The sequence below is a fragment of the Centropristis striata genome, chromosome 13 (assembly GCF_030273125.1).
Source record: "Centropristis striata isolate RG_2023a ecotype Rhode Island chromosome 13, C.striata_1.0, whole genome shotgun sequence".
Classification (NCBI taxonomy): Eukaryota; Metazoa; Chordata; class Actinopteri; order Perciformes; family Serranidae; genus Centropristis; species Centropristis striata.
In genome coordinates this window covers 27,734,612-27,753,084 of record NC_081529.1, presented here as the reverse complement: position 1 = coordinate 27,753,084, position 18,473 = coordinate 27,734,612, and the positions used below count along the sequence as shown (strand labels likewise).

General features: G+C 39.0%; 1 protein-coding gene across 1 annotated transcript; it reads left to right on the top strand.

The window, feature by feature from the left end:
* The first annotated feature begins 118 nt into the window (after positions 1–118).
* Positions 119–18,441, top strand: lmx1al (LIM homeobox transcription factor 1, alpha-like). The gene is made up of 9 exons (XM_059347659.1): positions 119–372; positions 2,327–2,415; positions 3,144–3,333; positions 13,877–14,109; positions 15,089–15,252; positions 15,360–15,437; positions 15,530–15,650; positions 15,750–15,905; positions 16,786–18,441. The coding sequence occupies exons 1-9, from the start codon at positions 329–331 to the stop codon at positions 16,941–16,943; spliced, it is 1,233 nt and encodes a 410-aa protein (XP_059203642.1). The 5' UTR covers positions 119–328; the 3' UTR covers positions 16,944–18,441.
* Positions 18,442–18,473: the final 32 nt, after the last annotated feature.

Genomic DNA, 18,473 nt, shown 5'->3' with positions numbered 1-18,473 from the left:
CTAACCTTGAGCACAAATGCAAAAGATCATCCTCATCTGAGTTATCAATAGGCTGCATCATCGCTCATCTTCCCCTCATCATCTTCCGCACCTTCTCCCTCCCTCTCTGTCTGTCCATCTCCTCCCTCTGCGCCTTTTTACGCACAAAACAAGTCAGAGCGCACACACGGCTGGCGGAGAAAACGGCAGAGACAATAGACAATAGTTTGGATCATCATGGTATTTGGATTTTTACCGTAGGCAACATGCGCGCCGGACTGTGAGATACAGGTGAACGATCTGTGAACACGTCTGTTCATTTACTGACCGAAAGTTTCTCTGCGTTTTAATGTTGCCAACCGAGATTTCAGCAGGAGTGTGTTTCACCTCAAGGTAGGACTCCGTAACTCAAGAACAGGTTGTCAGTGAAAGCACACTTGTGATTTACAAATAATTATGTTGCTTGAATTGTTGCTATATGTCTCTTATTCCTGCGTAGCTTTAACATTATTTTGTTTTTGTTTTTTGTTTTTTCAAAAATACTGAGATAAAAAAAAAGATGATTTTCAGTTACCGTGCCATCTGATAAATAATGATTTTTGGTTTGGTTTGTTAATTAACGGAAGAAACCCGATTTAATTACAGGTTGGGCTTCGGTTCAGTATAAGATACGTTGCTTTGGAGATTATTTGATGCTTATCATGGATCATTTTTCATTATCACATTAGTTTACAGCTGTTTTATGAGTAATCACATCCGAGTGCTGGACCAAAACAGACGCATAACAACTCAACTTTTTACTTTTCAGAGCACGAGGGTAAAGCTGCCATTTCAACATATTTTAAAACCAAACTTAATCATAACAGATTTTCTCTCATTGTTGTGATTTTAATTCCTGAGCACAAAATGTATTTTTTATTACCTTCAAACCGAAAAAGGCTTGTGACTGGGTCTTTATACTGCGCGTTGACATCAACTTGACAGAACAATTTATTGATCCTAATATGATATGACAATTCTGTTTCCTTTAATTGTAGCTCCAGGTGACCTGCAGCAAAGGCAATAAAATATTTTAAAACATTTTTGTTCCAATAATCCTTCTGAGAGTTTCAGGCTGTTAGTCTCAACATGTAATCATCGATGCATTACACAAATATGTCAGTAATGTATTCAATGCGCAATTAGGCAAAACATCAAATCAGATTAGCTGTATTTACATAATTCATTTGTTTTATTTCATTACTTGATTTTCTGTAGCAACGCGGCAATTACCCGAGATTCAATAGCCTGTTTTGTATTTAGTGGACTTTACAGGAAAACTCTCCAAGCCTCCCAAAAGGCATTAAAAATAGGATTCTTTGTAAATGTCCCAACAACAAAAAAATGTGACACAATTTAACATTTTACATATACTATACATTTGATAGGCTTATTAATACAGCGAGCCTGATCAAATAAATAGCACACAGTCTGATAAGGCCACAACAAAAACAAATCCACATTAAAGTACCTCCAGAGAAATGAAAGACATTTTTTATTGATGTTTTCTCAGCAAACTCTCATTTTTCTCTAGATTTGTCGACTTTTGAAAATAATTTGGATACAATATGCCGTCAGCGTCTTCTAATGCTTCATCTGTAACAATCATAAAAACAGATGTAGACTGCAATTTAAAATAACAAGACGAAACTTATTTGATTAAATTGTTGACCTTAGTTTTTGGAGAAAACTTACATCCATGCAAATTTTAAAATTATATTCACAAAAATGCTAAATAAATAAACAAACTGGGATTATTTGTAGTGAAATGCCAGATATACGTAATAACGTAGGCTACTTTTAGGTATTTTCACATTTATTAAATGTTTGCTAATTATGTTGAGTGATTTTTTTTTTTAAATGACATTTACCCTTAAAATATATTATATATAAATTCAGGGCCTTGAAGGAGAAACCAAAAATCAAGCTTGCATAATGGGCTCAACTTTGATGCTCAAATGTGATTCATTTTATTTTGATATAAAATTAAATAATAAGATAGCCTATGTAACATGTCTTTTTTTAAAAATATATATATATTCTGATTTTTCGTCATTATTATTTCTGACTTTAATAACCTGATTTTAATCCAAACTGTGTGTGTGTGTACACATTCTGTCTAATTTTAGATCTAGGCCTACATTGTGTCACCATAAAAATAATTACATATTTTCTAAGTGACACGTTTTCATAATTAACCTGTATCGGCAAATATTTTTGTCACATAATTTTCCTTATTTCAAAGTGATTTACTGCAGCTGCTCTGCTGATATTGCGATATAAACTGAGTATTTTTGTCATTCTGTAGCGATCACACTGAGGGAAGGAGAGAAGGGATGAAAACGGAGGAAAGCCCGCAGCCCTGTCAGCAGCAGCCTCCATCCTCAACGCCTTTTGGTGAGTTCATTGATAATCTGCTGCTTCAGGCTGAAACGAACTAAACTTACATGAAAAATTAAATATTATCACCATAGAAAAATATTATCAGGATATCATGAATTTACAATTTATAAAGATTGTATAGACAACAAGTAAGAAATACCATACCTAATTCCAACCTCGCTATTAAGTATTGTTGCAATAGGAATATTATTTATTTTTTAGGAGAAAATATCCATCAGGAATGATAAAAATCACTACTGATTACCGTATTACTTCACTATCAGGGCAACAGATATTATTAAAATCTTAAAGGGACACCATAGAAGAAAGAATATGCTCAAAACAAGGGGTAACACATAGGCTAGAATATTTTCAAGTCCAATAGGAATGAAAAAACAATAATATGATTTTTTTAAATGATACAATGAACCACATGTATATAAAAACTATATAAGGATAAATTAAATTAATGATCTAGGGACTTTTTAAAACTTGAGAAAATTAACATTAGAAAGTCGGTTTTTCTATAACCTTTGGGTGTAAGACTCTGGTAATTGTGACTGGGGGGACAGCTGTTTAAATAGCACATTTGTGTCATATTATTATACTATCCGTGTGACAGTATTCGGTTTTGTAGCCTCGTGTTTTAGATAGTGGGTTGCACTGGACTCATGACCCCACTATTTTAAATTATTCGGCCCTGCCTCTGTGTCTCTGTCCACGCACTGATCTGGTCCCTGCAGGTCCGGAGTACAGGGGAGGGGGAGAGGTGTGTGCGGGCTGCGAGTCTCCCATCGCCGACCGCTTTCTGCTGCGCGTGAACGAGCGCTCCTGGCACGAGACCTGCGTCAAGTGCGCCGTGTGTTTGAGCGCGCTCTCCGGGACCTGTTACTGCAGGGACCGCCTGCTGTACTGCAAGCATGACTATGAAAAGTAAGAGCAAACACACACATACACTGAAGAAGGGTGCACTGTTTGTTTTTGCTCCTTTTGTATGGAAGAGTTGGGCAGCGGTGGAAGAACTCAAGCTGAGGGCTTTCACTACAAATGCAGTAAAAGAAGAATATTCCTTCTTTCAAATTAGTTAAAGGACCAAATGCTATGCTAAAGGTTGAGAAAAACTTTTCTAGTGATCAAAATGCATGTCCTAGTCACGGAGCTGAAATGGGGGTTCTTTTCAGACATAGCTTTTCTACCCCTACATTATTTGTATTTTCAGGGGGTTTTTCTCATGTAAACTTCTTATCTGTAAAGAAGGAAGAAGCTACCTCTCTGTATTTGGAAAGCTGCATGGCCAAGTGTTAGTGATAGGAATTTGACATAGATATGATCATTGTTTATATACAAACGTGGTTAGATAGTGGTAGTAGCACAAAATGAAGCTGAACCCACTAATTTAGTTAAAACTTGTCAGTCAAGCAAAACTTTGTAAAAAAAAAAAAAAAAAAGAGAGAGAGAGAGAAAATTTGGTGGAAATACTGAACATAGTGTGAGGGGAAAGGGGCAGAGTAAGGGGCTCGACAGTGTTGCTTTTACTGTCAGCATGCTTTTTTTTTTTTTTACAAAAACAATTATGGGGGGAAATCCATAGAAAAGCACTTCGACCACACCTCATTTATGCAGGACACCATACATTCTATAGGCTGCAATAGCTGCATTTTACTCAACAAGTACGCATTCTTTGACAGTTACTAATCAAATTAATATTGGTGTCAAGAGAGGTTAAATGTTTGCAGTGTTACAAATACACATTCATTTTTTATTGCACAAGTCTGATAAAAACAATAAAAAAACATCCATTTTACTAAAAGCATGATTCCATCTTTAACTAGGCCTACTTAAGACAGACATCTAGCTAGAAATTGCAGGCAGGTTTGTGGAGCAAAACTACCAACAAAAAGCATTTTGTATGTATTTTAAATTCATGTTTAACCCCACAAGTTCATCACTGCAAACAAAACTGTGCATCATTTAAAAAAATATTGTCAAGATATTGAAAAGTGTGTTGTCTCACACACACCTTTTAGAAATTTTAATTTCAGTGGTACCATTAAAAAAAAGTAAAATGTGAACATTTTGCTGAATGTAAATGTGATACAGATACAGATACAGCTAAAGTAAAGTCTGCAACATATTGATATAGAATACATGGTGTTGACAGACAATGTGTGAAAATGTTTCATCCATCTGTGAGGCCACTTAAGGGGATTTGAGGAACTATTAAGGTTTCAGATGATTAACTAGAGTTTCCTGGCACGTAACACACAGCTCTTAAATGGAGAAACCCATGAACCCCTTTTCCCCATGCAGAGTATGTCTTTAATGACAATTATTTGGAGTTGATCTTCGCAGATCTGGATTTATTCACATTCTGAACTGAATGAAAAGCACTTTATCCTGCTATTTCACAGAAATGGATTGAACAGACACATTTCAATTTAAAACAATCACATGCGGTTAATTTAATACTGGATTTGAAAAATGTTAAATGACCCCTTTTTTGTTTGATGATTCAACTTTTGAGTTGTGTGACTGTGTGTGTGTGTGTGTGTGTGTGTGTGTGTGTGTGTTGTTTGGTGTGAGCCGCAGTCAGTGGGTGTGCCTGCGTTGGGAGCTCCAGGGGTAGACAGCTGAAGGACGAGCCTGAAGCTTGTTATCATTGTTTTAAAAAGTGTCAGACGGCATCCAGCAGCACAGACTCTCCCACTGTACCTGACATCTGGAGGAGAGAGAGAGAGAAGGAGAGAGAGAAGGAGAGAGAGAAGGAGAGAGAGGAGAGAGAAACTGGCTGATGAAAGTCCCATTGTGTGACGTTTATCTGGAAAAATGAGTGGGAAACGTGGAGGCAATAGCTTATCACAAACGAAGTACTGGGTTCATTTTCAGTGATGGAATGAAAAAGCGTATTTGCTCGCCTCGTGTAATGACTGTAATTGTGGATCCCAATTAATAGTCAGCAGCTCATTCACTATGGTGTTGATTTAGTCCCCTATACATTGCATATGGATAGTTGCCTTGTTGTGTGAGTCGGTGCCAGACTTGGCACGCAGCGCTGCCTGTGACCTTCAGCGGATCAGCAACAATGTCTCCTTGTTTTCCCTGCAGTCTGTCCATCAGCGCCTCACACTACTACCCCCCCATCTAGAGCAGGTGTGTGCTTTGTAACAGATAATAGATGTCCAAGAATTTGGAACGTGCATAAAAAAATTGCAGGGGAATTCATACAGTTATGTGGGGATTGCTTTTTTTAACCCTTTATTGTAGTTTGGTTCCATTTTAGTTCCAGCTGGTTGAAAGAGGCAGAGGCAAGTCAACTGGCTAAACTTATTTATTGTCAAGTACACTTTTAAAGAATGTTTGGATGAAATCTATACATGCATAGTAGGACAACATCCTGCAGGCTTTAATTGCCAATACAGGGCTATTTTCCCATCTCACCCTCTTGCAGTATCTCTGGCTTGTCCAAAATGTTTTAATTTATCCTTTGCTTTGATTACATCACCCAGCACACACTAGGCAGAACCCTTCATCCTGACTCTCCATCAGCACAAGCTAAAAACCACACTGTGCTTTTTCATGCGCCTTTTTCTGTAGTTAGTATTCCTAAAATAAAAGAAAAAAGTGAAATGGAACTATATACAAAATCTGTTTTGGAGGAGATATTTTTAAATTTTAATTTTAATTTTAATAATGAATCTATTCTTCGGAGGGGGAAATAAACTGCATAGATGTCTATCAATTCAAATGAGAAGACAAATCTCATTTTGAAATGTGACCCAACCCCCACCCTGATTCATCGGGGCTAAACTGCCTTCGAGGCAAAAGTTTATTTAACATTTGCATGTTTAATGTTTTCAAAGGATTTTTTTGCTTCAAAATTATTTTTAATTAATCACTCCAATGCTCAATGCCAGTTTTCAACAAAACAGTAGATAATTTAGGTTGAAGCACATAATCTTAATCAAAATATTCAAGCACTATATGCCATATTACTATATAAAATAGGTTCAGTTGTGATTTGTGAGGCACATCCAAGTTCAGTCTGTGAAACTTCTTGTAATAAATTAGTGCACTCCCCACTGCCACTCATTATCTATGTAATAAAACAGGAGGTATGCCTTCAGTTTCGAGATTCCCTCGTCTCAATCTGTTATGGAAATGAGGGGATTTAGACACAATAAACTCAAGTGCATCTTGTGGATTTTTCTTGTGGATTTATTTTTGTTTTGAAAACCTCAAGAAATTCTCTGGAACTCCATCCTATTATGGACCAGATGTTCAGCATGAGGCTTTAGAATAATTTTGTGGCAAGGCTTCCCTTCTTGCTCTAAATTCCTATCAGTTTGTTTTCATGCGCTGGTGCAATGCATCATTTTCACCTGTAAGATGGGCAGAATAATAAAGATTTGGATGGAATTTTTACTAGATCAGAAATGGAGAAGTCTAAAGAGGAGTAATATATTCTAAAGATCTAAATGAGTTGTGGTAGATTTAAAAAAATATATATGTTTACCACAAAGTACAAACATTAATTTTAAATAAAAAAGTAGCAGAATGATTAAACATATTTTTTGATTGAAAATAACACAACGGACCCATCTTATTTGCAGACACATGCATAAATATTGTTTACTATTATCAACACTCTACAAACACTTTTTTTCTTTTTTAAACAGTCATTGTCTTAAACACATGGGCTCAGTGTTATGGTTCCTTGCCAAACTGAGCAGTCTGAGGCCAGTGTTCCCCGGTCAATAGTGCTGAGCCCAGACAGAATGGAGGGTAGCCTGGATGTGCGGAGCCTGCGAGCTCCCTTGTAAGCCCCATAAAGGCGGCTTCAGCCCTGTGAAAAACAGGTCACCAGGGTGGATATTCACTAAACCTTGAGTTTAATACCTCACTCTGTGGGGTGGAGGGTACTGAGACTACATCAAGGTCTACAAACCCTGCCTTCACAGACAGAAAGATGGAGACCCTGCCGCCACAGTTATGGGATCTCCCTCTGCTGACCAGGTAGCTGTATGTGAGTGTAACGCTGACGGCCTGACGGGGTATTCTCTCAAGTTACAGTGTATTTAGTGAACTTCTGAATCTTTCTACTCTAAAACACACAGACTGAGGATAGAAAGTGCATCTTCCACCCCTGTTCTCCCCTCCAATCCCCCACCCCAGCCACCGTTTCTCTCCCTGTCTCTCTATCCGTTGCCTCGTTCATCACTGTCTGCTTTGTAATAATATTTCTCTATTCCAAACCTCATTTCCTTCTCGTTGAGATTGATGGCAGCGATGACACCAAACAGTTTATCTCCCCGTTTATCCCTTGTTTTCTCTTAATCGCCTCCCCTCCCTCAGCGCCTCTTTGTGTCTCGGGATGGGAATGGGAGGAGGTGGTGGGGAGGCTGATTGGGTACAGTGCTAATTACCCAGCATTCTGTGGCTGTCCTGTGATGACAGGCCTGACACTAGGCTGCAGGGAAATACTATTAGAGAGAATTATGCAATGACACGTCAGAAAGACAAGCCCTTATCCCTATCAGCTAGCACCTCCACTGTGGTTAATGAGTCAATAACATATTAATGAGTTACTTTTAATATATTGAGTCTAAATTTGGAAATTCTTACCAGTTTTAAAAGGCCTTTTAGACATAGGTCTGGTTCATATGGAGAAAATCAGATAAAAATACTTTTTGACTAAATACCTCAAGATCAATATTGTGATGATATTGTTGACTATTGTTGCTTTCACACAAAAATTACACAATGAGAATATTGATAAATAATCATCAGTAATGTGGATAAGATAATCATTAAAAAACATTAATTTCAGAAAATACATCACTTTACTGTAATGCAGCCTTTAAAACCAGGAAATGACAACACTTAACCGAATTTCCCTTCGGGGATGAATAAAGTAATCTATCTATCTATCTTATGTGATATCTACAATATCTAAAATCTAAGATGATATGTAGTCTCATTTCACAATATCAATATAATATCAATATATATTGCCCAGTCCTAGATCAACAAAATAAAAAACACACTTCTTCTTTATTCTAGTTGTATAAAATCATGTCAATAGTTTTGGTTTTATCAGTGTTTGAGGTATTCGCCTCTAAGATTGGAAAGAAGGAGAATGAAAATTTGCTTGTGGTGTCCACAGTAATGAAGTTACATTTTAACAATGCCATTTCAGATTTTTTAAAGTAAAATGTATGTGTCTTTTCAGAAAAAAGTAATGTTTCGTGTGGCAGCAAAGATCTCAGAAGTTAGAAGAAACACAGCAACTATCTACTTGACTAGAAATCATTAAAGACAAGTGAGAAAGTATTGGGGGTTTTTTTTCTGCAAGTGGATGGGAAGTTTGTGGTTCAGTGTTGTTTTTGGTGAATCATGGTTGCAATGATTGACAGACCTTATATAAATCCAACTGAGAGGCTACACATAATACATGCATGTGGTTCTGAAGCACTTCTCCCTTACCCAGGAGCCTTACACAGGCTAAACCTGCAGCTCAACTGTTGATGGTTGGAGGTGTGCCAGAGGAAAGGAAAGTAGGGATGAGGGAGTTTTTGTGTTTTGATGTTGTGCTGTTGAAGAACAGTAAGATTTTATGGTATAAATGATCATCAGGGAGAAATCTTTATGATGGAAAAAGGGTTCGAAATGGGATAAAGAAGGTAAAGACGAGGTGTCTGAGATTTTTAGGATGGGATGCAGCCTCAGATTTTTGTCTGGTTGTATGTGTATGTGTGTGAGGAGGGGGTGATATTGCCACTGTTTTTGCATAATGTGAGATGAGACCCCATCATCTTTCCTCCCCCACAACAATTTTATAACAGACAGCTAATAAATGTTTCATGGCAGAACAAGCTGCTCGCCTTGGCTTTATTAAATCTGAGATAATAAAAGCAGAGAGGGAGAGGAAAAAAGAGAGAGAGAATAGGGGGTCGCACCAGAGAGGGAGAGATAGGGAGATCGGCGTAGACTTTTCTCAAATCGACCGGCTGTATCTCCTGTTTCTGGGGCAACGGGTCCCGCTGTCCCCCGCCACCCCCTCCCCGCTGCTTCCCACTCCGCCAGAGACAGACAGGAAATGAGAAACGGGCAGACAGGATATTGCGTTCTGGTGGCCTGGGGATTAACTGTTTTATCTAAACTAACACACACACACACACACACACACACACACACACATACACACACACACACGCCCACTCGCTCACGCACACAAACACACATCCATATCCTCACACATAGCATTCATTCTTGGTAGCATCAGGTGTAGATCGCACACACTCACCCAGAGACACATATCATGCCGACCATGCACGTCATGCAGGTTTTTGTTGTTACTTTACCCAGGTACATTACATTAGGTCTTGAATATTACAGCCGTAGTGGTGCTCTCATGTAGAGCTGGTCTTATTACCAGTGTGAACGATTTACAGTCAGAGTTATGACATGTAAATATATAACTGTGAGATTGGCTGAAGGTTTGTGCAGAAATGACTCTAAAGATGTATTCCATACACTGCAGGCCCTCCTGGCCGTTACATAACTACTATTACATAGCCTTTACAAATTTTGAAGAGTATTCATTGAGCAAGAGGACTGCTTTGATGTTACTTTACTGATGCATGGATGGATACGGTGCACAAACGACAGCATCTGTCAGTGTTTTATTGATGTTTGTACCCAGGCACCTTATCTGTGTTTACACAAACTGTGCATATTTGTGTTTATGTGTGCATGTGACTGTATGTATACCCACATGCACATGTGTGTGTGTGTATTTGTGTGTGTGTGTGTGTGTGTGTGTGTGTGTGTGAGCGTGTGCGTTTGTGCATATGTGGGACTGTACTTTATATATATATATATATATATATATTTATATACATGTGTGTTTGTGTGAGTGAGTGTGAGTGAGTGGTGGCAGAGGTAGCGAGTATCGTGGGGAATGCTGGGAGATTTTAATAACACAGAAGCAGTGCAGGGAGATTTAATAAAAGGAGATGATGTGATTACTGAACCCTGGCTCTGAGCCATTTTGCTTCACAGAGCAATATCCGCCGAAAGTGCACACACACCCATCCGCACACACACATTCACACGCGCCCTTACGCACACATCTAAGAAATGGATACTAAACAAAATACAACTTTAAAGTAAGATTGTTGCATATAATTTGTTCTTTTTGCATCCTTGTTTGTGCTTTTATTTTCATGGAGTGGGTAAACACCCATTTGTGTGACACATGGTCATTCTGAAAACGTTTGAGTCACAAGCTTGTACATGAAAACCTTGTTTAGGGACATACACACATTTTAAACAACAGGTTAATATTCAAGAAGAGTGACAGTGGTAGATCTTTAGTGAAGCCTTAATCTGTCCAATTTATGTTCTCCAGGGCTCGCTTACATACAACTGATCCAAACCTAGTGCAATACGAGGCACTCCTAGAGTTAGTATAAGCAAACCCGTACCTGTATAAATATTCATCAATTATGAAAGCAAGCACAACAACTGTAATCGCTCTAAGACACATACATATTTATGGAATGATTGTGTTGCGGTCCACACAATGTCGTGCTTGTCAGAGCTCACAGGCAAAACAACGCCACATGACACAGCTTAGGGAGATGATGAAGATTCTGTTATTCTGTTTGTATGCCTAGGATCTACAATAAAGCAAGAAGGAAAGAGCTGATTATACCCACCCAATACGCACAGCACATCACCTTTTTCTGCCTCTCTGCATTTGATCTCATAATCAGTGAGCTTGTAATTAGTTGTGCCCCCTAACCCCTCAGAAATCCATGGCACTAAACATAAAGGTGCCTACAGCCAAAGTTCACGAGGTTTTGTACATCACAAGCTCATAAGCAGACAGTCTTCTGTCTGCACTTACAATTCTCTTCTTTGTAATTCTGTACATATCATGAATATCACACGCATCACTTCATTAAAGGAAAGCCCTCTAAATCCAAAGCAAAGTCCTCTTCTCAATATCTTTTCTCATAGATTTGTTCACAGCTGGTCTTAACTCTACACCTCAGCTGTTTAAATTCTAATTTTCATTTCCACTTTTTTTTATTGCGGAAATTGAAATGCAAGGAAAATAAACTTTCTGTGTAGTATAGTCGGTGTCATGCAAATATCCTTTTTTACTACTGATTTAAGATGAAAGAAAAAATATGCCTGCTTTATTGTGATATAAAAACTTTAAAACTCTAAAACTCTAAAATAATCAAAACTGATTATTAAGTTATTTTTTTATTTCACCATACACACTCAACACAAGATATAATAAAAAATACATGCTTGTTTGTATGACAAAAGGAAAAAAAAGAAAAACTTTTTTTAAACCAGATCAATAGAAGGTTTCTGTATAAAATTATAGAAATGAATAAACACATTCTTGTAATTCCACCTAAAACGTTAAATATATATAAAGCTGGTGTCAAACCTACATGTACCTGATTCATGTGGCTGTTCTTTACCCATCACGTCCATAGTGATTTATTGGAGGCTACTCCCTGGTCAGGCCAGTGTGAATGATACTTCTATTAGAGGGATTAGACTGATCTACTTACAGACCCCCCTCTGTGGCAGTTGCCCCAAGTTGCCTTCATTTGCCATGTTGAGTAAATTCCTACCGTGCTGTGTACACCCCGATTAGGGAGTGTGGGACTTAACCACCAACATCATCAGTCTTATGTCAAGCAATCCTGTGACAATTCTGTTCTGGTGTGTTTTGTTCACAATGAAAGGAAGCATTTAAAGTGTCGAAGTGTGTGTTTGGATGGAGAGTGAGGCTACTTAGAGGAGGGTGGTGATTGCTCTCCTTTGTGGCATGTATGTTAGCTGCCAGATATTATCATAAGCAAGGTTTTTGCAGATACTTTGCAGCACAAGGATCTCTCTAAGATGCAATGCACTGCATCTTTAAAAGAAAAAAAAATAAGTTGAGCTCAAACACAAGGCCCTGCCACAATAGAGCTGTGTAGGGCTGTTTATAGGGACACTTGTGTTTGCGTTATGATGTTAAGTTAGCGACACTGTCATTTGGGGAATTTGGGGAGCGTTTGGCAGATGGATTGAGAAAGATTAGCCGTAGCAGCTGCGTTTGGGACAGAATCACAGATTAGGAGCTCTAATGTGCAGACCTGGCTCCTTCTTTACACTCCAGATTTGGGCAGCAACACCTTCCTAGCACTCAGTCAGGGAGCGTCAACACTTGTGCCTTCTTCTCTTCCTCCCCCCATTCACTCCCCTCCCATCTTCCCTTCCCTCTTGCCCGGGTTGGTGATTTGTTCTTGGTGCTGATTCTGCAACTTTCTTTTTGTTACACCTACTCTATGACTACATGCAAACTCTTGTTTCAAGAGATATTCTGGTAATCAAGCATATCTGTCCTATTTCCTGATTGCAGGTTGCACCACCAGAATGATCATGGTTTATGGTATGGTGAACATGGGTGACTAGTCAATGTCAGACTAGGTATACTGATACTCAGTGGATGGGTGTGTGCATGCCTGTGCGTGCGCATGCATGTGTGTGTGAGTGTCTATGTTTTGTGTGTGTAAGTGTGTTTTAGTGTGCATAAGTGAGAGGAGAGAGATTAACCCCATGCTATCCCCAATCCCTGGTTATGAGTTTACAGCGTCTGTCTGGCCATCGCACTGTTTAAACAACAATCTAATTAATCCTGTCTTTATTAGTTTCAGTGAACTGGGGAGGCAGGCTGGGAGGGCGTGAGGGAGAACTGGGAATGCTGGCAGAAAATACTGGGGAGGGAGGGGGAGGAAACCAAGTGCGAGAGCAGGGATTTGAGAGGAATTTAATGGCAGAGACTCTTAGGCCCTGTGAATGGAAATAGGGATGTGAAGAGATGGTGAGGCAGGAGAGAAATTGAAGGGTTATAAGATCTCACAGGAGGAGAGACACAGGGACAAAGGGAGAAAAGTGGTCATGGGGAAAAGCAATGGACCTTAGAAAGACTCTGTATTAAGCTTTATTCATAGAGTTAATAAGTACTTTAAGATTGTGGGTGGCATATAGATGGACTGGAGTTTACCCCATCAAACAGATCTCCACATTTAAGGATTTAAAAGGGAAAGACTCTGAACAGGCAGCTCCCTTATCAGAAGCTAACTACTGCCACCTACTGTAATGAGGGAGAACAGAAAATACAATCTAAAAATGCAGACTGTAATTCCTCTAAGCAGATGTTCACGTTGTTGCTCTGTGAATTGGGTAATGTTTGTACGACCTTTAATTAAGAGACTATGCTAATCTCCAGAATCTTTTGAGCTGAGGGTAAAATGTGTCGGAGCTTGTTGCCTGTGCCTCCATCTTTAATTACCTCACACTTCTTTTTCTGCACTCCTTGACTCCCATGATGCCATGTTTTACATTTAATGTAGGTGTCCTTTACATATAAGCTTATGTGTGTGTTTCTGTGCACCTCCAGGCTGTTTGTAAGGAAGTGCAGCGCCTGCCTGCAGGTGATTGGACGTTCGGAGCTGATAATGCGTGTGCTTGGCCAGGTGTACCACTTGGGCTGCTTCACCTGCTGTGAGTGTGAACGCAGGCTGCAAAGAGGTGATGAGTTTGTGCTGAAAGAAGGCCAGCTGCTCTGTCGCATGGACTATGAGAAAGAGAGGGAAATGCTGGCAGCTATTAGTCCCACACCAACTGAATCAGGTAAGTTACCACGATGCTTTGCCTGTGCTACATTTAAATAAATGTAAATCTCTATCTTTTACATTTCTGCATTCAACATACTTTTCAGCGCAGCCAATCTCAATTACTGAGTAGGTTATTGACTTAATAACCACTGGGATACAGACCTACAACATAACTGCTTTGGACAAGAGCATATAAAATGGCAAAAGCTCTAGCAAAATAAATTGTACAAATTATTTAAGATGTGAAGCAGTCATAATACTTTTTAAAGGCATACTATGCAGGAATGCCACTTAATGATTGTAAACACAACATTCAATCTGGCCCCTCCTCCCTCGCTCAAGGAAAATAGAAGCGAACCCCAGATCCACTCACGTTCTGGAAGGAGCTTTGCTCGGCATTCTGCCTCGCTATATATTTGTGTTTTTTCAGCACTGTGACCACTGTTTTTCATAGTGTTGTGCCCAAAAGGTAATGGTTAGCAATGTCCAAAACACAACAAAATGAAAAGAAAACACAAAATACAGGCAGAGGACAGCTTCTCAGCCGATACAGACACCACCACACTCGTGGTAGTTAATGATTGAGAAGGATTACTTTCGTATAAATCTATACATTATTGTTTGTTTTTTTCTTTTAAGGAAATCAGCAACTTACATGCTAAGACAATGTTGCTAATGTTTGAAAATGTATAGCAGAAATGTCTTGACTTATCAGTGAGGAAGGCTAGTCTGCAAAAGTGCTACTGGTTTTTACAGTGCACTCTGGGAATGTTCTACAGTAAATGGAGCTTAATCTTCAGTGCGCTGTAACAATTTAGCATCAAACACTCTCTCTGATTCAGTTTTCTTCTCTAGCAGTTCACTACCTACAGAACCAGGGACCAGTTTAAGAAACAGTCAGGATTTTGCTCACAGTCACTTCAGTGTAGCGTAGTATGAAAAAGAAACTTCTCTGGGCTGTTCTGACTGTTTTGTTTTCTACTTAACTTGCTCAGTGAAAAGTGAGGATGAAGAGGGTGGAGGAGGTTCTGGCGGAGGGAAAGGTGGTGATGAAGGCAAGGAGCACAAGCGTTCAAAACGACCACGCACCATCTTGACCACACAGCAGCGCCGTGCTTTTAAGGCCTCCTTTGAAGTGTCTGCTAAGCCTTGCCGCAAGGTGGGTGGACCAAATTGTTTTATCAATGAAAAACATCTTTATTTGTTATTTTTGTCAGTTTGCATATGAATTAATCTTAACTTGTGTTTGATGCTGTAAATCTGTAGGTGAGAGAGACACTGGCTGCTGAGACTGGACTGACAGTGCGTGTTGTGCAGGTGTGGTTTCAAAACCAGAGAGCCAAGGTTAGAGTTGATACTTTTCCTGAGGAGATTTTCTGTCTAACAGATCAAGACAAAAAGAAGATTTATGCAGTGTATTTGTTTTTGTGCCTCAGATGAAAAAGATAGCTCGCAGACAGCAGCAACAGCAGCAGCAGCAGCAGGAACAAGAGCAGCTAGGAGGGACAAGGAGAGGACCAAGTAGAGGGGGGCGCCAGAGCAATGACGACAGTGAAGGTAAGAGCTAAAGCTTTTACATGCCAATGCAGGATCAAGATGAACAGAAGAATAAACTCTGAAATGTTTATGACTAAAGGGATTCTCACCTCTACACAGATGGTTCTAGTACCCATGGCATGGATGGGATGCTGGGATATCCCTCTCTGCCACGTCAGCAGCTACTTGCTCTGGACCCCAACATCTACGGTGGAGAGCCCTTTAGACATGGGCTTACACCACCTCAGCTGAACAACGAGGGGCTTCACGCTTATGGTAAGACTAGCGGTCAAAGCTCTAAATTCAAAGGAAACCGTCCCCTCAAAAACTGTAGGTTTGAATGACATGCGGATATGAGAGTTAAAACCACAATTCAAGGTCGTTGAACCATTCAGGAAAATGACCCTGCATTTGTGTGGTGCAAATATGTGTTCCTAACTGTGGAAAGTCGGAAAAACAACTTGGTCAAGTTGGCGTCATATTATACAAAAATGGTCGCCAAAAGTAAATGTTGGGTTATTTGTAAAAAACTTTTGATCAATTCATGTATTACATACCAATTTTTTGGCTCACATATAATTTGTAATATACTGTTGGGTTTTAACCACGGTTAGTTGCTGTCCACTAGAGTGACCTTGATTAATTAGAAAAGTTATTTATTAACAATAACTCTGATAGCAAGTAATCAGGTAAAGTAATATTTTAGTGGTTTTAAGGAACAAACGTGTTGTTTAAATGCTATTAGCAAAATATAACGCATCAAATTTGTAGCATCCATATTATTTCTACATTATAAATGTAAGGTCATGAACACATCAAAGTCGGAAGAACAATCTCCAAACTCGTAGTAAATGTGACCATCGCATGATTGCACCATTAATCTCCATAGTTACAGTAAATGTTAACCCAACATTTTCTCCATTATTTCCTTAAATAATGTGCAGTGGGAGATAGTGAGGTTTTTGGACTCAAGGATGTAGAAGGATGTTTGAAGGCCTTTTTTGCTGGGTTCCTGTTTAAAAGGTTTTGAGGATGTGAAGAGAAGGCTGTTTCCATGACCTTTTGTAGTTCAGAGTAAAACGAAGGGCATATTTTCATTTTCATATTGTGCTGTAATTAAAGATCCACTTCAACTGTGCACTCTTTTTGACCGCAGACTCAGAGACAGTGTTCCATGACCTGGACAGCGATGGAAGCCTTGGTCACCTTGGAGACTGCCTCTTGGCAACAGGGGACGGCAGTCTCCTGCCAGGGCGAGTGGGAAACCCCATAGACCGCCTCTACTCCATGCAGAACTCCTACTTCACCTCCTGACCCTTATAAACTCTCACCCTTCCCACTCCTGTTCCACCTTTCACCTCAGAGATGCAGCTAATGGAGTCTGTCCATCGACATGCCTGTGGGACCACTCTACATGAAACAGCCTACACCCAAACACACTTCTGAGCTTTTATCACAGGCCAAAATCATCACAAGTCAGGCAGAGTTATAATATTACTTTGCAGTAGATTAGCATCATGTTCCCACCATCTGTCCTTGACAAGAATCACATGCTGGAAATACAGACACTGTAAATGTCCAAGATATGTAAAAAGACCTCAATTTCTCCTGTTGTATTTATGTAATGTTCAATGAAACACATTTCATGGCACTTTCAAACAAAAGACGACAAACAAGACACTTATCAAACATATGAATATGTATATCATGATTTACAGACAAATATCTGGTTGTTGAAGTGAATTCATTGACCAAGTTGCGTGTATTTAGGAGTCTTGGCAGCTTACGAGCAGCTGAGGGTCTAAATTAAATTAGTATATTGCATAACTTTTTTTTGGACAGTGATTAGTTATTGTGTGTGAAAGACTGCAGCATATACAACACTGTATATGGTTTGGAGTACAATTTTGCTCTCAGGTTAGTATGTATGTTTATGTAACCTGAGCTATAACTCAGGATTTTGTGCTGGATAGGATTACAATTTAAAATGCCCAGTGACTTCAAGGACATAGATTGCAAAGAGGAAGAAACTCTGTGTAAAATGATAATTTCAGATTTACATTCTTCATTTTTGATAATGCATGACATTATAATGTGGACCAAAAGAAAACACTGTTTGTTTTTTAGCATTTAGACAACACTACAGGGTCATTTAAGGAGCCTTATGCGGAAACAGGGTTGTATAAGTGATTATTGCTTTAGCTTTCCCTTCTTTTATAATGTAATCATGAAGAAGCAGTGCAGTAAATGACAACCAAAATATCTATAATGCCCAAAAGTTAGGACACTGGGCACATGACGATGTGCTCTCAAATGTAATTGTGAGTATGACTGTGTTACAATAATTGTTGTAGTCAGTTTCTGTAATAATTCCTTTCACAAACATCTCAAATTAGACGTTGTTAGGTAGATATTTTGTACCTTCTTCTGTGATAATCAGCAAATATTTAAACTGTAGCATGATATTTATGTGTCACAAAGTAGGTCTAAAGTATTAGTATCCAAACTGAAGTTGGATAGCAAGAGCAGAAATCAGGATCAGACTCAAAATGAAAAATAAAATAGGATTAGGGTGGTACTTGTTTCATTTAGATGCCAGTGATCGGCTACAGCTTGTGACATTCTTTCATATTATGTTTGACTCTGATCACTCACTCATAGTACTTTTACAGTGATATTTTTGTGAATGTAACTTATTTATGTGGTATTAGGCGAGTTCCTATCTAATTTTTTTGTTCAGTGACTGCCAGGTGATGTGCTTTGAATGTAATGTTGCCGTATCTTCAATACAATCTGCGGTTTCATCTTTGAAGTGCCCTTGCCTTATTGTGCTAAATATGATAA